Consider the following 21,676-nt stretch of genomic DNA (forward strand, 5'->3'; position numbering starts at 1 on the left):
GAAGATTCCGTGTTCTGACTCCATTTTCCCAGTGCGCTCGCCGCCTCTTCTACCTGGCTTTGTCCTCCCACCCAGATTCTCCTGATGCACAGGGTGGGAAATCAAGGCAGGAAATGACAAGGCGGTTGCTAAAAGGAGTATGAGGATTCTGTCCTACACATGATGCCTGTGGAATTTTTAAAAATTATTGATTCATTTGTTCAGCAAATAGCTTAGTACTTACCATGTGCCACTTGAAGCTAAGCTCAGAACCTTTCACACACAGTCCTTGCTCCCAAAGACCTGTGCATTGGTGAGAGAGACAATCATCAAAGAAATAAAGCCACAACTAAGGTCAGATGCACACTTTAGAAGGCCAAAGTGGGAGGATTGCTTGAGGCCAGGAGTTTGAGGCCAGCCTAGGCAGCAAAGTGAGACCCTCCACATACAAAAAATACTTAAAAAAAAAGTAGCCAATAGTGGTGTGAGCCTGTAGTCCCAGCTACTTGGGAGGCTGAGACAGGAGGATTGCTTGAGTCCAGAACTTGGAGGCTGCAGTGAGCTATGATGATGCTACTGCACTCTAGCCAGGGCAACAGAGCAAGACCCTGTCTGTAAAATAATAACAGGCCAGGCGTCGTGGCTCACACATGTAATCCTAGGCGGAAGGATTGATTGAGGTCAGGAGTTCCAGACCAGCCCGGGCAAGAGCTAGACCCTGTCTCTACTAAAAATAGAAAAAATTAGCCAGGCATTGTGGCCTGCACCTGTGTTCCCAGCTACTTGGTAGGCTGAGGCAGGAGGATCGCTTGAGCCCAGGAGTTTGAGGTTGCTGTGAGCTAGGCTGATGCCATGGCACTCCAGCCCAGGTGACAGAGCGAGAGTCTGTCTCGAAAAAAGAAAAAGAATATTGAAAGGAATCAAAATTTAAAATAATAATAAAGACACAAATATATCAACATAAATTGGGATGGTACTCTAACACACTTAAGGGTATGGACTCTAAAGCCAGATTCCCTGGGTTGTGCCTTTGTTTCCTCCTCTGTAAAATGAGGCTTATAATAGCCCTCCCCAATACATACATGGCATTATTGTGAAGATTAAATGAAGGTTGGATGACTTGATACAATGTAAGGCACTACATATCGATACAACTAGGCCCAATACAGTGTTTTGTTTTGTTCTTTTAGAGACAGGGTCTCGCTCTGTCACCCTGCTCAAGCACAGTGGCATGATCATAGCTCACTGTAGCCTAGAACTCCTGGGCTCAAGTGATCCTTCTGCCTCAGCCTTTGAGTTGCTGCCAACACATTTTAAGTTCATTTAATCATTAGCTATTATGATAATGAGGGGAAAAGAACAGGGTGCTGTCAAAGAGTAACAGAGGCATTTCTGTGGAAATCACTTAAGACCTAAAAGATGATAAAGATGTAGCCAAGCACAGTGGACAAAAAAGAATTCACAAGAGAAAGTAACATATACCAAGGTCATCTCATTATAGGAAACAATGTTCATCATTATTTTAAATATACCTAAAACTGGTGATCCCGGGTATGCAGGATGCTCGTTAAATGGCCTGAGATTGTCAAACACTCGAGAGATGCTGTTTTAGACGGGTAGAGAAGGAACCAGCAAAGGATACTGTGAAGGAGAAGCCACAGAGTTTAAAGGAAAATCAGAAGAGGTTAAAATCAAGGAAGGCAAAAAAAAGAGAAAATGTTTCAAGAAGCTGAAAGTAATCAATATTGTAGAAAACCGCTGCAGGTCTAGCAGGAGAGGACTGGAAAGTATTCATCGGGTCCCGCAGTTGGAAGTCAGACTGGAGTGAGTTTGAAGAGTGAAGGGGACATGAGGAAGTAAGATGGTGGTTGGACAGCTCTTTTTTAAGAAGGAAAGCAGAAAAATAGAGTGAAAACTGAAAGAAAGTATGAGATATGGGAGGCTTTTTTAAGATAGGAAATTGGAGTATGTTTAACATTGGGAAGAATCCAATGGAGAGGTGGAGGGTAAAAGAAGGAGATGGCTAAAGCTTTTAAGTTCTTGAGAATGGGAGGGCATAGTCTCCAGGAGCCTACGACAAAGGACCTTTCTCCACTGAAACAAGAAAGGAGAAAAAGATACAAATCAATTTGTAGATTTAGCAGTAACTCTTACTGAGGGAGGTTCTCACTGTTGGCTACTATTTTCTCAATAAAGCACTTATTAAAGATTCCCCACTGCCACTACCACCAAAAAGGAAAAAAGCCAAGCATGGTGGCTCACGCCTGTAATCCTAGCACTTTGGGAGGCTGAGGTGGGAGGATCACTTCAGGCCAGGAGTTTCAAGGCCAGCCTGAGTGACATAGGGAGAACTTATCTCTACAAAAAAAAAATTTTTTTTTTAATTAGCTGGGTGTGGTGGCACATCCCTGTAGTTGCAGCTACTAGGGAAGCTGAGGCAGGAAGATGGCTTGAGGCCAGGAATTTGAGGTTACAGTGATCTACGATGACACTACTGCACTCTAGCCTGGGAAACAGAGAGAGATCCTGTCTCAAAAAAAGAAAAGTATAAATCATGAACCACAAACAAACAGGACATATATAACCTGATTGCAAAGTTCTTCAGCCCACTAAAAATTTTAAATCTAATTATCTTGTTCATTCCACAAACTATAATGGTGTACATGCTCTATGCCAGGACCTGGGTTACTGTCTGGGAATGCAAAGATAGATGTATAAAACCTGGTTCTTAGAGAGCTCCTAAACTATGGGAGACAAAAATGTAATAATAACTACAATTTGGTCTTAAAATGAAAATACTAAATGCCTTTGCATCACAGAGGTGAGAGCTCCTGATCCAGTCACACACCAGACATATTTTTCACTATGGATCTCCTCTTCCTAGAGTCTAAGGGCAACCACACAGTTCAGCATGTGTTACCACTGCAGATAACAAACTCCTTTCATCCTTCATTAATTCAACCATCTCCAATGTCATCTTTATCAAACTCTCTGCTAGGCCACAGGATCCAGAGGTAAAAGTAGTCTTTATTAACAGATCACAATGCCTAGTTTGCAGATAATTTTGATGGATTATATGAGTTGGTTGTTTCCTAATGGTGGGATGTGAAATACCTTGATCTTATCAGCCCAGTGGTCTCCATACCCCATTTCATCCATATCTGTTATGAATACAAAATGGTATGGGCTGAATTGTGTCCCCCTTACCCCCAAATTCATATGTTGATGCCCTAACCCCCAGAACCTCAGAATGTGACTATATTTGGAGAAGTGCCTTTGAAGAGGTGATAAGTTCAAATGAGGCCATTAGGGTAGGCTGAAATCAGATTTGGACACACAAGACACCAGGGATGTGCTTGCACAGAGGAAAGGCCATGTGAGGCCACAGTGATAAGGTGGCCATCTGCAAGCCAAGGACAAAGGCCTCAGGAGAAACCAAACCTGCCGGCACCCAGATCTTGGACTTCTAGCCCCTAGAACTGTGAGAAAATGAAACTGTCTTGTTTAAGCTATCCAGTCAGTGGTATTTTGTTATAGCAACCCTAGCAAACTAATATAGAAAGGAAACCACGATCACTATAGGTCTGCTAACTGCTTCCCAGCCTCCAGTGTGACCCCCATGACTCCATCCTCCATCTATCTTGTTGCCTCAGTCATCTTTCTTTCTTCTTCTTTTATTTTGACAGGGTCTTGCTACGTTGCCCAGGCTGGTCTCAAACTCCTGGCCTCAAGCCACTGTGCCACTTCAGCCTCTGGAATCAGTAGGATTACTGACTCACTGCACCTGGCTAGTTATCTTTCTATATGTAAATCTGGTTGCATCTCTTCCCCGCTCAAAACCCTCCAATGGCTCCCCATCATCTCCACTCTAAGTTTCTTTTCTTTTTTTTCCTATGCCCTAAGTTGAATAGATCCACTCTAAAGTTCCAGCACCACCAGGTGACCTATGATCTGACCTGCTTCTCTGACTGCATCTGCTACTACTCCCCACACTCTAAAGACCTTGCTTCCTACATTACACATCTACGTTGCTTGGAAACTTAGGCATGGAATGCTCTTCCCCTAGCCCAGCACCCAGTACCTGCTACCCATCTTTCAGCACACAGCCCAAGTTTCAGCAGCTCCATGAAGCTGATCTGGTCTCTTGTCCTCTGCCTGCCACACACAACTGATCACCCTCTTCTTTGTGCCACCATCTTGCCTTAAGCATCCTTGCATATTTGGGGATTTGCCACGCAACGTTTCAAACATTAATCTTTTCCTTTAGAATAAAAGTTTTTGAGATCAGGTGCCCTGTCTTATTCATCATTGTATTCCCGGATTCTAGCACTGTATATAACATGTAGGAGGTAGCTCCTGTTCACTCTGAACCCCATTATAGTCTATGCTATAGTCTGAATGCTTATGTCTCCTCAAAATTCTTATGTTGAAACCCTAACCCCAAAGGTGATGGTATTAGGAGGTGGGACTTTGGGGATGTGATTAGGTCATGAGGACAGAGTCCTCAGCAATGGGATTAGTGTCATTCCTAAAAGAGGCCCAAGAGAGCTCCTTTGCCCCTTCACCATGGCATCTTTGGACACAGCGAGAAGTCAGCTGTCTGCAATCCCAAAGAGGGCTCTCATCACAACCCAACCATGCTGGCCCCCTGATCTTGGACTTTCAGCCTCCAGAAGCGTGAGAGAGAAATTTCTGTTGTTTCTAAGCCACCTGGTTTATAGTATTTTGTTAAAGCAGCTCGAGTGGATTAAGACAATCTGGTCTCCATCTCCATCACTCAGTCCTTTCTCTCTTGCCCTTTCTGCAGCACTTGACCTGTGGACCACTCCCCGTCTCCAACCCCTTCCACTGCTTTGCTTTTCCTCCTACTATTCCAGCTACTTTTCTTCATTCTGATTTGAGGATTTCTCCTCTTCTGTCCATCACTAAAATGTTGAGTATAGATGCTCCTCAACATAGGAAGGAATTACATCCCTATAAAACCCATTGTAAGTGGAAAATATTGTAAGTCGAAAATGCATTTACTACAGCTAATCTACCGAATATCATAGCTTAGCCTAGCCTACCTTAAATGTGCTCAGAACACTTACATTAGCCTATGCTTGTAGAAAACCATCCAACACAAAGCCTATTCTACAATAAAGTGCTGAAGCTGAATATCCATGTAATTTATTGAATACAGTGCTGAAAGTGAAAACCAGAATGGTTGTATGGGTACTTGAAGTATAGTTTTTTTTTTTAAAGTGTTTTGTTTTTTGCACCACTGTAAAGTCAAAAAATCCTAAATCAGACCATTGGAAGTTGGGAACCATCTGTCTTCTTCAGCGTTCTGCCTTTGGTTGTCTTTTCTTAGCAGGCACAGACTCTCTTGGGGCTATCTCTTCTGTTCCCATGACTTCAGCTAGCACCTTTTGCTGATGACTGCCAGATACAAATCCCCAGCCCAGACCTCCTTCCTAAACACAATATGCACGCACACAACCATTTACTAGACATCTCCACTTAAGTGAAAATCAGAAAAGAAAACACAGGGTCTGGAGTTGAACTTGAGTTCAAAGCTTTGCTCTATCACTAAGCAGCAGGGCATTGGACAAGTTAATTACCTCAGGCAATAATGATGGTCCTAACTCCCAGGGTTATTGTCAGGATTAAATGAAATAATTAATTCATGTATAGCACTTACCTTAGTGCCTGGCAATGAGTTGATAGTAGTAGACAGCAGAGAATAGTAGTCATTAAAGGTCCTCAGAAAGCTCATTTAACAGTTCAAAAATGAATTTATGACTGAACCTCAAGCCCTCTATCCATTCTTTGTCCCAAGCTCATTAAATGGCACCCCTAGCTAATCACCCAGAACTCTGGGTGTTATCCTTGTATCCTGACCACCACTGCCCTCCCATTTGATCAAGGGCTCTCTCCTGACTTAACCAGGCTTTCTTTACACATATTCATTTATTCAACCCATAAAACAATCCTGCAGAGCAGGTGCTATTAATGTCCTTATTTCACAGATGCAGAATTTGAAGCACAGAAAGGTTTAGTAACTCATCCAAGATTATGTGAGTGGCAAAGCTGGCATACAAACCCAGGCAGTGGCTTCTATCTCCATGCCTACAACTGTTATGCCACATGCCATGTCACTTCTATTGTAACTCGTAGCACATTTTATTGTTTGCCTTGTCTGCCCTGCTAGACTGTGTGCTCTTGGAAGTCAGGGAGTCATTTGTTGGCAGTAGAATCCTCAGTGACTAGAACAGAGCCTGGCAAACAGTGCATGCTTAATACACCCAGTGAGTTAGGTAATTCCCTGGAGACAAGACAAAGTACAAATAAGTGAAAGTAGTAATAGAATAGCCACCAGGTTACATTCAGTTGTATCCAAGATCAGAGGTTTTGTTGGTGGAGGAGGTTTTTGGTTTTTATCTGAGGATAACAAACAGAAGACTGCAATCAGACAAAAACAGAAGTTGAGTTTAAGAAGATATTAATATTCACTGATTCAACAGTTATAGGGTACATGCTTTAATCCCCTTAAGGAAGGGACATTTGACAAATAACTCTTATAATGAGAACTCGTAGACTTTGGAGTGCAGTCATTAACAATATTTTAAACTGCTTTTTTTTTTTTAAAGAGGCCACTACCTACTCCCATGTCACTTGAATGTGTTAAAGGGCCCAACTCCAGGGCCACGTATGTCAGCTTCAGATGGAGTATCACGCTGGATCTGAGAATTAAAATTTAAATTGGGGGAACAAATAAAACTGTAAACTGAAACAGAGTATCAATTTGCCGTGGGGGTCAATTTAAGTGTGTAGTCAGTTTATATTCAGCACCACCTGGTGTGCACTGTGTACTGTGTGAATTACTGTATCATAATAAACAAACAGGCATTGGTTTTTCTTAAACAGTAACCAGAAAAACGCTTGCTGTGAGGATCCTGGCAGCCCCAAGAGACGGAAATGAAAACTCCATGCCTAAATTTATCCCTTTCTATTTCATCTGCTCTCTTTGTTCAGGCCTTCCTCCCTTCCTCCCCAGGGCTATTTCCTTAATCCTCCTGACCCCATCTGCAAAGTTCTAGCCTGTGCCACATGGGAGGATCTCTTCCAGGCACCTGGGCTCAGCAAAACAATATTTTCTCTTTTTCCCACTAGGCATAAAAACAATGCCACCCAGGCTCTGAGACTCCTTGGATAGATTAGGCAAGAAGTCAGGCAAAATGATGTTTACGTGCACACCAGAGCTCTTCCCCAGGCACCTGGGATCAGGACCAGGAGACCTCCAAAGCCACTTTTGGTGTTCTTCCTTTCTTTCTTATTTCCTTACATGGCCTACATGAAGAGTAATTACTTATGATTTATAGACAGTAATTACAGTTTATAAACTGGAAGCACAGTATAAATATTTTTCCTGAAAGCCAAGTTAGAAGAAATCCCTGTCTAAGATGAGATGCAAAACAACAATTGAAATAAATATTCTAACTGAATTGTCCCAAGCACTGTCAAAAAGAAGAAAGAACAGTGTAATCTATCTCCACAATAATGGGCGTATTATAGTAGGATCGTTTTCAGCCCATTCCCCCATCCTGCTGGGCAAAAATTGGCTCAGATAAGGAAAATGAGCCAACCGAACTGGGAAGAAAAAAAAAAAAAGGCGAAAACAAAAACACAAAACCCAACAGAAAAGAACCTACCAATTATTTTTGATGCCTGGTAAACAGTCTGCACCAGAGGATAAGGTTTTTCTGGCTCACAAATATGCTTTTTTCTCTTTTCATGTGTCTGTCCTCCTCCCTTGAAACTGTGGGGTGGGGAGGCCTAAAAATAGTCAATGAATCATGGCAGATAATAATGTGCAGTAGTTACATAAACAGCCGGCCCGGCGCTGGAGCCGTGGGTCGGAACGGAAAATATCTGGGTCAGGGTTGTCACACTGAATAGGGTCCCCCGGAGCCGGCCTTCGGGAAGTGCGGCCGGGGAGGAGGCCTGGGCCTGCGGGCCGGGAGCAGCAGGGGAGCCGCGGGCGGCCCGCGGGAGGGAGCAGAAGTCCCGGGACGGGCGCGGGCGGCGGCGCGAGCAGGGCGGGCGAGCTCCAAGCTCCCTCCCCATGGCCGGGAGCGGGCCGCGGCGGCGGCGGAGGCGCTGACAGGCCCCGGGCAGGGCGGGGCAGGCGGGCCCGGGCGGGGGCCTGGGGCCGAGGGCAAGATGAGCGCCCTCCTAGAGCAGAAGGAGCAGCAGGAGAGGCTGCGGGAGGCCGCGGCCTTGGGGGACATTCGGGAGGTGCAGAAACTGGTGGAGAGCGGGGTGGATGTGAACTCCCAAAATGAGGTCAACGGCTGGTAAGTGGGGAGCGGGGGAGGCCTAGGGTCAGGGCAGCCGGCCCGAGGCGTGGGGCAGCCGGCCGCGACCTGGACCCTGCCCTGCCCCTGGACGCAGGGCTAAGGCGAGGCCTGCCGTCTCGCGCCTCCGAGGGTGTGCCCTCTTGAGGCCAGCCCAGGCCCCCCTGCCTCGTGCAGTCAGGAGCACGTCCTGCCCAAATTTCGGCCCACGTGGTCCACCCGGGCAGCGCCCTCTGGGACCCTGGCGCCCCCGCGGTCCCCCGCGTCCCCAGGCTAACTTGGCCAAAACGGTGCCGGAGGCTGTGATTCTCAGCGACTATGCGCTGGAGCACACGACCCCGTTCAAGTGTTGAATTATTCTGTAAAAGCATAAGCAACTGAGCAAATATGAATCTTATTAACTGGCACGATTTCTTTAGCCAAGACTAAGAAAACAAAACAAAACAAAACCATTTACATCGCTATTCGGCTGCTCTGTTGTCTCACTGCAACAGTGATTTGCTGCTGCCTACAATTGCCTGTTGAGGGGAGACTCATTTGTTTATCCTATAGAGTGTTTTGCTTTGTTTTCATACTACAATTTCAGATATTGAATTTCTTCCAAGGCTTTAGATGTCTGCCTGCAGACCGAGTCCTTCTCAATGAAATGAGCAGTCTCATTTTAAGATGTTGCTAGTGGTCAAATCTTTAGTTTTAAGTTACTGAATGTGCTATTATGCTACCCTTTTTGCATTTAAAATTTAAAATTTTATTTGATCCAGGTAGTGCTTAGCCAGCCTATTTTGCTAGTTTAGAGTTAAAGCGAGTTTGCAAATGTTTTATTTTTTTTTTTAAGGTGGAATCCTACCTTTTGGAACTGAAAGTGACAGTAGAGATAACTTCAACCCCCAGAGAATGACTTGCCCTAAGCCACACAATTATGAATACGATAGGACCAGAACCAAGATTTCCTGACTGCCTCAAAAATCTGTCTACCTCCTTTCCCCAAAGAAAACAGCCGGGATAGCTATCCAGAAAGCCAAGAAACAATGGATACTACCTTTTTGTTTTGTTTTGTTTAAAAGTTTGCAAACTTGCTGTTGTGTATGTACCTTTCCTGAGCATTGCTCTGTGGTTCAAAGTTGTGAATTACCGTTTTGGCACTGGGAGGCAGTGTTGTGTAGAAGAACGAGCCTGGTCTTTCCTGCAGGTTTTTCTCTGTTCCTGCCTCGCTATGCAACCTCACCCTAGTTGCTTCATTTTCTGCCTATTCCAGACGAGTGTTGTGAGCATTTAATGAGATGAGGCATAATATAAATAGCTAATATTCATTCAGCTTGCTCTGTAGCACAGATGTGATACCAAGGACTTTACATATGTTACTAATAGCTCATTCACAACTTCTTGGGGACATAGCTATTGTTATTCTTTCCATTTACAGATGAAGAAACTGAGGCCCAGAAAGACTAAATAATTTCCCCAATTTGCATAGCACTCCTTCGCTAGGTCATGGAATTTACAGTAACTAGTAGAGCTAGAAAGCGAACCTGGGTATGGTGGCACGCGCCTGTAGTCCCAGCTACTCAGGAGCCTGAGGCAGGAAGATCACTTAAGCCCAGGTTTGAAGTTGCTGTGAGCTAGGCTGATGCCACTGCACTCTAGCCTGGGCGACAGGGCGAGACTCTGTCTCAAAAAAATAGAAAGTGAACCTGGCATCAGACTCCATCTGACCCTCCTAAACGCAATGCCTGCCACGTAGTAGGTGTTTAGTAAATGCAAAGTGAATCTGAAGTAACCTGAAGAGGCTTCTCACAGACTTCATTGGGGAAGATTTCTAACAGGCACCTCAAACTCAGTATGTCCAAGATTGAATTCCTAGAATTCCCTTATCCCACTATTGCCCCAAGCCTGCTTCTCATCTCAGCCTCCAGGGGCTCAGGCCAGAATCCTTGGTGCCCTCCATGCCTCCTGTGTTCCCCTCACACCCCACATCCAGTCATTCAGCCCGTTCTGCCAGGTGCACCTTCAGACATAGTCAGAACCTGATTACTTCTCACTAGCCTGACCACTGCACCTCTGGCACAAAGCCACGATCGGTTCTCTCACCTGGACTATTGCAGTAGCCTCCTAACTAGTCTCCTTGCATAAGCACAGAATATGCTTATACCCTATAGTCTTTTCTCAACACAGTGGCCAGAGGGATCCTTATTTATAAGTCAGTCAGTCACCATTCTGCTTGTCTGTGCTAGAGAGTAAGTTTTTTTAGGGTAACCTTATATTCACTCTGCTCTAAACCCTCTAATAGCTCCCATCTCACTGAGTAAAAGTCTGCCATTTCTACTCCCTGTCCTCCCACCCTCCCTCCTCACTTCTGTACCTTATATCTTGGGCTTTGCCTCTTTGTTCCCTTCTTTCCCCCGGCCTCCTTGCTGTTCCTAGAGTACCGGGCACAGTCCGGATTCAAGACCCTTGTGTTTTGTCTTCACTCTGTCTCACATGCTTTCCCCTGGAAACCACATGGTTTGCTCCCTCACCTCCTTCAGATCTTAGTTTAGATGTCTCCTTGGGGAGGCCATTCCTTGGCCCTAAATTTAAAATTGCACAGTGCCCTCCTCAATCGCCGGCATCCCCTAATCGCTTCCCCTGCTCTATCATCCCTGTAACACTTATTACCTAGCATACTGCATGCTTTGCTTATTTATTTGCTTCATTTCCACTTCAGAAGAGTGATGTGAGCATATAATGAGATGAAAGCATAATGTAAACAGCTTTTTTTGAACCTGCTCTGTAGAACAGAGGCACAGATGCCTCTGTTTTCTTCTTCTGTAAGATGGGGAGAATCTTGGCAGTAGAATTTACCTTGTGGGTTTTCTTTTAACGTAGAGATGGAATCTTGCTGTGTTGCCCAGGCTGGTCTCAAACTCCTAGCCTCCCATAGTGCTAAGCTTATAGGTGCAAGCCACGATGCCTGGCCCTCATGGGTTTGCTTTGAGGATTAAATAAAGATCATATACGTAAAGCCTTTAGAACAATGTCCAACAGGTAAAACATTATATCCGTGTTAACTATTGTTAATATTTTCTTATTGTGAAGCAATGTGCTGGGCAATGGAATATAATGTTACCCTAAGAAAACTTACTCTCTAGCAGAGGAAAACAGCATGGTGACTGCTTTCAATTCTTGGTTGCTCAGTAACCACAATTTCAGCGCTGATGAATGATGCCAGGTTGATGAATGATGTCCAGTGCCTCTGGTCTGAAATAGTTCCCAGCACTAATAGGATATTCTGACTGCAAATCTACAGCTTAGAGTTGAAGTTCAAAGATAGAGTTCCCACATCAATTGTAATTCAAGTGTCATGCATATCCCTTGGTTTTAAGGAACAAGTATAAATGGCTCATGAAGAAGTTGAAAATATTGCCTGGCTGCGATGGCTCTGAGTTACGGCTGCCCAGAGTCACACAACTCTGGGCTGTAAACGATGATCACTGAGGGCACAGGGCTTTTGAGGGCATCCTGTGTTGACTTAACCCCACTTTACATGGTGATGTTTTAGCTAGTTGATTTGTCTCAGAGTCTCTCAGACCCACTGGCAGTAAATTACCTCCTTCAATCTCAAGCTTGCCATGAAAAAGTGATTTACTACTAGCAAGTGAGCATTTTATTTCCAAAGGGAGCATATTTTTCTCATCATGCTCCATTCATTTTTGAGGACTCACTTATCATTTTAATTGTTCACGTTTCAAGCCTGCGCCACAGACAATCACACACAAACTCACTCGAGGCTGCAGTTGGCCCAGAATCAACAATATATTGGATCCTACTACTCTAAGCAATGTCTACCTTATCCTTGGTTCACTTGTTCAGCAAATATTAATTAAGCACCTATATATGCCAAGCAGACGTGTCCTTATTTTTTTATTTATTTATTTTTTTTTGAGACAGTCTTGCTCTGTCTTCCAGGCTAGAGTGCAGTACCATCATCAGAGCTCGCTGTAACCTCAAACTCCTGGGCTCAAAGGATCCTCCTGCCTCAGCCTCCTGAGCAGCTGGGTCTATAGGCATGCACCACCATGCCTGGCTAATTTTTTAATTTTTTGTAGAGAGAGAGTTTCAGTCTTGCTCAGATTGATCTCGAACTCCTGGCCTCAAGTGATCCTCCCGCCTTGGCCTCCTAGAGTTACAGGCATTATAGGCGTGAGCCACTGCACTAGCCCCATTTCCTTATCTCCACAGAGCTAATGATTTAGAAGTCTATATCAAGACCCTTCCCTTATTTTTCCCAAATTGGCAGTCATTTTGATAGAGAGTATACTTTAAAGGCACCTGGATAATCTAATTCTTTTTTTTTAGTTGTTTGGCTAATTTCTTTCTATTTTTAGTAGAGACGGGGTCTCGCTGTTGTTCAGGCTAGAGCTCCTGAGCTCAAACGATCCACCCGCCTCAGCCTCCCAGGGTGCTTAGGATTGCAGGCATGAGCCACCGGCCTGGATATTCTAATGAATAATAATGTAGAATGTCACTGTGAAACATCAATGGTATTGCCCCCAGACAGACAGATAAGCTAACTGCCTGTAAGTTACTAATATTAAGGTGCTCAAGTTTTTTCCTGAAACCAAGTCAACTGCCAGATAATTATACTTCCTAGGTTAGTGACCTAACCCCTCACTATTGAACATATGTTCTATTCTTCATATCTGTATTTGGCTATAAGCTCTGAAGGTATTTATCTCAGTTCAATTAGAAAGTTGGTGAAGGGAGACATTTCAAAACAGAGGGGGAAAAAAGTATTTTCCTTCCATGATATGCATTCAGCTTTGGCACCTGGGGATGGATTTAGCAGCTCTGAATCCTTTAATTTTGTTAAGATAGAGTTTTTGCTGGCATGCTAATTACATTTCTATGCAGTATTAAAATAATAGCCCTTCAGAGTGCACAGAATTGCTTCCTGTGTGTACAGTATTAAATCATTAGTTTTCCTAAATGAGTCTGATACATTAGAAGACTCTGTTCTCAAAAAATTTTGGTTGTCGATGTGTGATTTTTAAGTACCTTAGGAATTAAAGTATGTGTACAGTACCTTACATTTATGCAGATGAGGAGATGTTTGTAGCCTTCTAGAGAGAACTAGAAAAAGCCAACTTTTTTAAAAATGGAAATTTGGAAATCTATTGTATCTGTGTGAAGGAAAGAAAAGTAAAGAGGAAAAGAAAGTGATCAACTGAGATTCAGACAGGAATAACTGCTGTAGTAATAATAATTTAAGTGGCAAAGCAAGCTGCAGATAGGAGATGGTTATTGGCCTGACAATATTTGATCTTCAGGTGACATTTGGTGCATATGAAGCAAGTTTCCACAGTCCCCGAAAAGGAATGTGGCAATATAAAAATATATTGTAAAGAGACTAATGTATCTGATGAGTGATACTGATAGAGTAACACGCTCCTCTTTTTAAATAATTCTTATTTTCTTTTCTTTGGAACAGGACTTGTTTACACTGGGCATGTAAACGCAACCATGGTCAGGTGGTCTCTTACCTGTTAAAATCAGGAGCTGACAAAGAGATTCTTACCACAAAAGGAGAAATGCCAGTCCAATTGACATCGAGGAGAGAAATCAGGAAGATTATGGGAGGTAAGTCTTTGTTTTGGGCAAACTTTTGATTTGGCCAAACTAATTTAAGACTTGTATTATTGGCTGCATTCTTGATGCTGGTCAAACAACTAGTCTATTTCTAAAAGCTAATTCCCATGCCAAGATAGTAATTCCATGTTGTTTCTGGGGAGATCAGCATTGTAAGGTTTTATTTTTTTTTATTTGTAAAATTTAAGACAGTGATTAAAAATGGTAATTATAAACCTAATGAAATATTTTTTTCTGACCTGAAGAGACAGTAAACACTGACCAAAATATTTGTCACTATCACCAGCTTCCAAAAGATACTTTTTTCCTTGATTTTTTTTTTTTAAACCTCAGTGTGTAGACCAGAGGATTTCTTGGTAATTTTTAAAGGGCTGTGTAAGTGTTCTGTTTTCTTCTTTTTAAGTGGAAGATGATGATGATGACGATGACACCCTCCCCCAGCTGAAGAAGGAGTCAGAACTGCCCTTTATTCCCAACTATTTGGCCAACCCAGCCTTCCCGTTTATCTACACCCCCACAGCACAGGATTCAGCCCAGCTGCAGAACGGGGGCCCCTCCACGCCTCCTGCCTCACCCCCTGCAGATGGCTCGCCTCCATTGCTTCCCCCTGGAGAACCTCCCCTGCTGGGGGCCTTTCCCCGGGACCACACCTCTTTGGCACTGGTTCAGAATGGTGATGTGTCTGCCCCCTCTGCCATACTCCGAACACCAGAAAGCACAAAACCGGGCCCTGTTTGTCAGCCACCAGTGAGTCAGAGCCGCTCTCTGTTCTCTTCTGTCCCGTCCAAGCCACCAGTGTCTCTGGAGCCTCAAAATGGGACATATACGGGACCGGCGCCAGCATTCCAGCCATTTTTCTTCACAGGAGCATTTCCGTTTAATATGCAAGGTAACCGCTCCTCAGCAAACAGCCTCTGCGACAGGGAGTCAGTGTCCAGAGGGTGGGATTCCTTTATATATTCTGGGTATAATTACAAACTTACAGAAAAGTTGTAAGACTAGTTTAAGGAACTCCCTTTACTCAGATTCACAGATTATTTATCTTTTGCTCTTTTACCCTCATATGCTTAAGTATCATTCCTATTGTATCTTTCTTAAGAACAAGGATATTCTCTTATATAACTAAAGCACAATGATCAAATTTAAGAAATATAACCTTGGCCAGGCACGGTGGCTCACGCCTGTAATTCTAGCACTTTGGGAGGCCGAGGTGGGAGGATCGCTTGAGACCAGGAGTTTGAAATCAGCCTGAGCCACATAGTAAGACCCCATTTATACAAAAAAATAGGAAAATTAGCTGGATGTGGTGGCTTGTGCCATGCTGGTAGTCTTAGCTACTTGGGAAGCTGAGGTGGGAGGATTGCTTAAGCCCAGGAGTCTGAGGTTGCAGTGAGCTATGATGACGCCACGGCACTCCAGCCCTGGCAACAGAGTGAGACTCTTTCTCACAAAAAAAAAAAAGGCAGTGTAACCTCTATGTAATACTGTTCTGTAATCCATGGTCCATACTTAAATTTTGTCAGTTGTCTCAACAATGCTATTTGTAGCTACCTTTACTCTGCCCACCCCTGCCCCCTGCCCATGATCACATAGTGCGTTTAGTTATCATGTCGTTTTAGTCTCCGTTAATCTGGAACATTTCTTAACTCTTTCTTTTTTTTTCCCCCTGCCCCTCCTTAACTCCTTCTTTATCATTTTTGATCTTGATATTTTTGGAGAGTCCAGGCCAGTTATTTTTGTAGCATAGGATTTTCTTTCATTCTTTCTCTGTTTGTTAGTTGGTATTTCACTGTAAAGAAGGGCTTTCCGGCCGGGCGCGGTGGCTCACGCCTGTAATCCTAGCACTCTGGGAGGCCGAGGTGGGCGGATCGTTTAAGCTCAGGAGTTCGAGACCAGCCTGAGCAAGAGCGAGACCCCATCTCTACTAAAAAAAAAATAGAAAGAAATTATATGGACAGCTAAAAATATATTTTAAAAAAAATAAAAAAATAAAAAAAAAAAAAGAAAAGAAAAGAAGGGCTTTCCCTTCTCCCTCATTTCTACCAGTATGAACTCATGGATTCTTATTGTATTCAGTGGGTTATAATCTATTACTATCATTTTTTAAAATATTCAAATTATTCCAGATTTGGCCAGGGGGAGCCCCTTCAAACTAGTTTTTGTGTGCCTTGGACATGTCCCCATCATTTTCAGAGTACTTCCTTACTTTCTGGTGCAGCAAGATGTCCCAGGTTCAAAGTGTAACGTTCCCTGCCCTAACCCTGGAATCAGCCATTTCTCTAAGGATCCCTGGTTCTTTATGCTGGAGGATGGTACTTAGGAACCAGGATGTGGGCACTAGATGTCCTCATTGCTATAGGTGTGTCATTTCTTTTAGGCCTATTCAGAGATCAGAGCCAGGAAAGAAAGAAAGAAAGAAAGAAAGAAAAAAACAAGCAAACAGACAAACACGTATACATTCATATATACATGTGTGTGTATGTATGTGTGTATATATATACACACACACACATATCTTTTAAGAATATTAAAAACCACAAGTTCATCCCAATATTTCCAATTCCAGTTGAACACCATAGGGTACAGTCTAGTCCAACCTTTCTTTTTCCCTATAAGTAACTCCCTCACCTCCCCTTTTTGAGGACCGATTACTACAGGTGCTGATAACAGTGCCCCATGGGTGCTATGAGGGATTCATACATAAGGAGCAAAGCACAGCTGCCAAATGTACATGGGTGCTTGGCTTGGGCCATCTGGCAGCCAGGCTCGGACTACAGAGGCAGACCAATTAGATCCTAGGTGCGTGAATAATAAGCCAAGACCCCTTCCTTATTAAGGTGTACTTTATTCAAATCATAGCAATACTTTAGATATTTTTACTAGCTTGCCTTTTGGCTCTTTTACTGTCTTTATTGTAAGGAGTTTCATATTTCATACATACCTTTAGGTCCGTAATTATTAAATCTCTTCAGAGTAACTCTTGTACTATATCTTGGCCATGCCTTCTTTCCAACCCTCTTTCCCTTGCCCTGCTGATGTGTAGTTTGATACCCAACCTCATTCTTAAGTCTTTGCCTCCTTAGCTCCCATGGCAGAAGTAAATTATCCTTCTACACAACTGGGATGGTTGCCTCTGCTCCCCTTTTACTCTGTGAACCACAGGCTTACATGCAGGGAAGACAATATAGGAAACTGCCTCAGCAGAGACAAAATTGGGCCCAAGCAAACCACGATGACTGTGCTTGGTTTTCTCATTAGGTGGCACAACCCTTTGGCACAAGGCATGATTAAGTGTAACCATCTTCTGGAAAAGATCTTAAATTATATGGGCTGTACTATGCTAGAACCATTCACAAACATTCCTCTTTCTTTTTTTCTAGAGCTGGTACTCAAGGTGAGAATTCAGAACCCATCTCTTCGAGAAAATGATTTCATTGAAATTGAACTGGACCGACAGGAGCTCACCTACCAAGAATTGCTCAGAGTGAGTTGCTGTGAGCTGGGCGTTAATCCAGATCAAGTGGAGAAAATCAGAAAGTTACCTAATACTCTGTTAAGAAAGGTAAGACAAGTCTGTTAAGCACGAATGGTTGCTTTTTGCATTTGGAAAATACCTAGCTTCCTCCTTGGTTATGTGAGTCATGGTTGAAGAAATGAACAGAGAATAGAAAAGGAGCAGAGTAGTTTTCCAAATGTAATCATTAAGCTTTACTGAGTCTGTGGAGACACTGGCAGTTTTGAAAGTTGTAAGATACCCGAGAGCATTTTCTGAATTACCATTCATATATACCTATTTTGGGTTGTTTCTATAGTGATCTGTAAGGATTAACTTAGTGCAGTATTAGACGTGCCTTGTATTTCACAAGTTAAGAACCAAGTTAAAATACAGGGCAAACCCACACAGATACATACATGTGTGCTCCTTCCAGCATCTCTGGGTTCTTGAACGTCAGGCTTTTGGCATCTCAGGGCACCCAGGAAAAGTGATCCATACGTGGCCTCTGCCTTCAAGGTGTGTGCTCGTCCTGTAGCAGCTGCTGAGCTGCTTAAGGGCTTCCACCGTTCCACCCAGCTCATGCCCCTGGGGATTTAATTGCACTTTCACTGACTCAGCCTGTCACAGGGATTTTTTTTTCTTTCTAGGTTTTGAAATAAGCCAAGATACTAGTATCACTATAGCATACCAAACAGATGGAGACAAGTGGCTCCTCTTAATCTATTTAACCTATTTTTGTTTTAGGACAAAGATGTTGCTCGACTTCAAGATTTCCAAGAGCTGGAACTGGTTCTAATGATAAGTGAAAATAATTTTCTGTTCAGAAATGCTGCATCCACACTGACTGAAAGGCCTTGCTATAACAGGAGAGCTTCAAAACTGACTTACTAACGCAGCAGGGACTTTTGAGACAGTTTGTGTCACCTCTGGGCCAAGGACAAGCCATTGATTTAAATTCCTTGGATGCCCGGGAGGGCCCCTGGTGCCACTGCGTAGTATACACTAACGTTGTTCTGCCAAGGTAGGAAGCCCCTGACCCCCCAAGCAGCGGTGCCACTCTTCCAAGCCTCTTGGTGCACAATAAACCTATTGCTTGAAGCTTTGAACAGCTGAGAAGTGGTCTGGAGAGGCAGAAGCCGAAGGTTCTATATCCAGTGTGTTTTATGTGCAGAATGTAAGAGAGTTGTCTAAGCAGAATCTGAGAGAGAGCGGAGCCTATTTCTAGCCACTCCTGTTGACAGTGCACCTGAAGGGCCGGGATGCGCTTTTCTTGGTGTTGCATGCTCACAACTCTCCCGAAGTCCTGAACTGACTAGAGAGGAAGACTGGGGAAAGCACAGGTACCGAACAAATGAATTTTAGTGTGACTTGTGACTGTGAGGTTTCATATAACATATTTATAAATGTTACTCAGGTTAAAAGTATTTAAGAATACAGTTACCTAATTGTAAATACGCTGTTAACCAAAAGAGCTTCCCCTCCCCCACGTTTTCCTTTGTAGGCACTCATAACGGCTTCTCTGTCTCTGGACAGTCGTCTCTGCATTAACTCCCCTCATGGTCACTAGGGGGCTCTCTGATGCCTTCTAAAAGAGCAACTGCTTTTTTTTTTTTTACTCTGAAGCGATTCCTGTCATCTATGTGTTCTATTGCATTGTATGAGAAGAGCACAAACATTGCTGTTCCATGTTCTCCACTTTCATTTTCCACTAGAAATGAAAAGCAATTTTTAAGACTGAATCTGTTGCTATTTTAAAGGTTATCGTGGGAATCTGAGCTAAAGGAGTTAGCATCTTTATTTTTGTATCAAAGATAAAGGTTATTTTGAAATTCTTAGGATTTTTACACAACTCTGAAATCTGTTGCTTTTGTAAACAAATTGTTTGATCTTAAGGGATTCCCCCCCCCCACCCATTTACTTAACAAAGTCACCTGTGAGTCTACCAGACTTTGTTTTGAAAAACAAAAACAAAACACCCGATTAAACTCTTGAGCATGGCATAAGAATTTTTTTAAAGAATGCATTCGAAGATTCTTTTCCTTTCTTTCCTTCATTGTCATTAATGTTAAAAGAAAAGCCACCGTCTTCTTGGAACAAACACCTTACCTTTAGAAATAAGAACTAGCACACTTAGACAAATGGGAGAGCAGGGGTTTGAAGCCAGCTGTTGCAGAGCATCCCTGCTGTCTTAAGAAGCTTTTTCCCCATAGTGCCTATAGTTTCCAAAGAAACTCAACTTCCTAACTGTGTTAACTTAATTTTATTAGAACACTACAATTGAGCGAGAACGTGCAGGTGTCAATGGAAGAGAATGTTGTGATGATGGCCTCCTGCTGCTGCCTAAATGCTGAAATGAGGCTGAGATGATTTTCAAGGCCAACTTCAGGGAGTCACTCTGTTTAGTGACTTACTTGAATTTCACCAATTTCTGCTGGTGACTCAGCCTTGTGCAGTGTTCCGCACAGCAGAGTGAAGGTTACTTGTTGCCCTCTTTCTCTCAAGTGCTTTAAGGAAGAAACCTCCCACGTGTCTCAACCAATCAGAAACTAGTTTAACTAGCGGTAGTAACCTTTTTTTTCCTTTTGCTTTGAAAAAAGTTACAATTTACTGATACAATTAAGTCTGATTCTATCCTGGAGGAAATAAACTCAATATTAATTCATGTCCAAATTACCGGGGTCAACTCTTTCAGCCACCCAGATTAGAGATTTTTGAGGCCCCTGGCTGGGAGGTGGCCTGCAGAGGAGTAGCTCCAGGGCTTCCTGGGCTTAGAAACAGAGGTGAGCAAGGGCCTTGGTGTGTCCGATGAGAGATGGGGCTGATGAGGCTCTGCCCTGTGCTGGTCTCTCTTCTTTATAAAATCCTCTGTGGTCAACTGACTCCTGGGTGTGGCAGTGGGATAAGACTGCACAGTTGCTGGTAGGTGAGTTTAAAGTCTTAATCTATGCATTCAGAGAAATATTTTTATATGCTTTGTGTAATTTATAACAAGGATTTTTTTTTAGCTTTGTTAACTGTGAATTCACCCCTCCTCCTCCACTGCATATTTAAAGCATGTGTTCACACTGTGTGTAAACATTCACTAAAGAAATTTTTCTTTGTGCATTGTGACTGTTCAAACATAACAAGTATTATTAATATTAAATATTAACTAAACAAGCCAACACTCCTTAATTTTGGCCTCGTAAACAGCACCATACTTACAATCACAGGGTGTTCAAATTGTTGGACAGTCCCAGGGACCAGATGCGCTGGAGAAAGAATAGAAGGGCCCGCTTTCCACCTGCGCCTCCTCCAGCCCGCTGCTGCTGCAGTGCTCATGCCCTGTCAGTGGCACCAGGAGACAGATACTTCGTGTGGTGTCTTTCCTCCCTGTTCACAGCAGTCGGCTTCATTTCCCTGGAGTAGTTGAGCCAGCAAGATGGAGGTCATCCCCTATTAACCACATTTTTTGATTATCCTGTTTACACAACTGAGCCTCTCCTTTGGGCTGTCAGCACCTGTCAGGGCCTCAGTGAGCTCAGTAGCAAACTCCCAAGACAGGAGAGGAAATACAGCCTTACACCTTCAGATCTTTAGCTGAGAATAATGCTGAATGAATCTGCTTTTCTGTTGGTTCAGGCCAGCTAGCTCCTCACAAAGCAGACGTCATGCCAAATTGGCCTAATAAATCAGAGAGCATAGCAGAGACCTTTTCTTAGCACCAACGAGAGGCAGAATAATTTGGGCATTTGTGCTTTCATACTTGTTTTATCACAAAGATGGAAGTCATCTTCCATATATATACCCATAAACAGCCTGGGCAGAAACAGCCTGCCAAAAAAAATGTGATTAACCTTTAACAAATGGTCCTGCAGCACAGGCCGACCCAGGGCTTATAGAAAAACCTGATCAAAGGAGCCATCTCTGCATCCACTGCAAACTGTTTAGGGTGGAAACAACAGTCACCCACAGCCATTCACATCATAGCAAGAGTAAAGGTACAGGGAATAGGAATGAGACCAAGGAGACCAGTGAACTTGGTACGGCAGCATCTCCAACCTTTTCGGCATCAGGGACTGGCTTCACGGAGGACAATTTTCCATGGACCTAGGGGTGGGGAGGATGGTTTGGGGATGATTCAAGCACATTACATTTGTTGTACACTTTATAATTATTAAATTGTCACTTGCCACTCACTGATAGGGTTTTGATATGAGTCTGCAAGCAATTGATTTACTATGGTCTCTGTGCAGTCAAA

At 43.4% G+C, this 21,676-nt stretch overlaps 1 protein-coding gene across 1 annotated transcript; it reads left to right on the plus strand.

The window, feature by feature from the left end:
- Positions 1 to 7,939: 7,939 nt before the first annotated feature.
- On the plus strand, positions 7,940 to 20,457 carry ANKRD40 (ankyrin repeat domain 40). The gene is made up of 5 exons (XM_069481174.1): positions 7,940 to 8,318; positions 13,783 to 13,931; positions 14,344 to 14,829; positions 17,321 to 17,502; positions 18,181 to 20,457. The coding sequence occupies exons 1-5, from the start codon at positions 8,185 to 8,187 to the stop codon at positions 18,325 to 18,327; spliced, it is 1,098 nt and encodes a 365-aa protein (XP_069337275.1). The 5' UTR covers positions 7,940 to 8,184; the 3' UTR covers positions 18,328 to 20,457.
- The last annotated feature ends 1,219 nt before the right edge of the window (positions 20,458 to 21,676 follow it).

The sequence above is a fragment of the Eulemur rufifrons genome, chromosome 9 (assembly GCF_041146395.1).
Source record: "Eulemur rufifrons isolate Redbay chromosome 9, OSU_ERuf_1, whole genome shotgun sequence".
In the NCBI taxonomy this organism is placed as follows: Eukaryota; Metazoa; Chordata; class Mammalia; order Primates; family Lemuridae; genus Eulemur; species Eulemur rufifrons.

What these genes read in the sequence shown, in the direction of transcription:
- ANKRD40 (XM_069481174.1), top strand. Translation starts at nt 8,185, where the DNA reads ATGAGCGCCCTCCTAGAGCAGAAGGAGCAGCAGGAGAGGCTGCGGGAG. An exon ending in AATCAGGAAGATTATGGGAG is followed by an intron (nt 13,932 to 14,343) that starts GTAAGTCTTTGT and finishes CTTCTTTTTAAG; the next exon opens with TGGAAGATGATGATGATGAC. An exon ending in CTAATACTCTGTTAAGAAAG is followed by an intron (nt 17,503 to 18,180) that starts GTAAGACAAGTC and finishes TTTTTGTTTTAG; the next exon opens with GACAAAGATGTTGCTCGACT.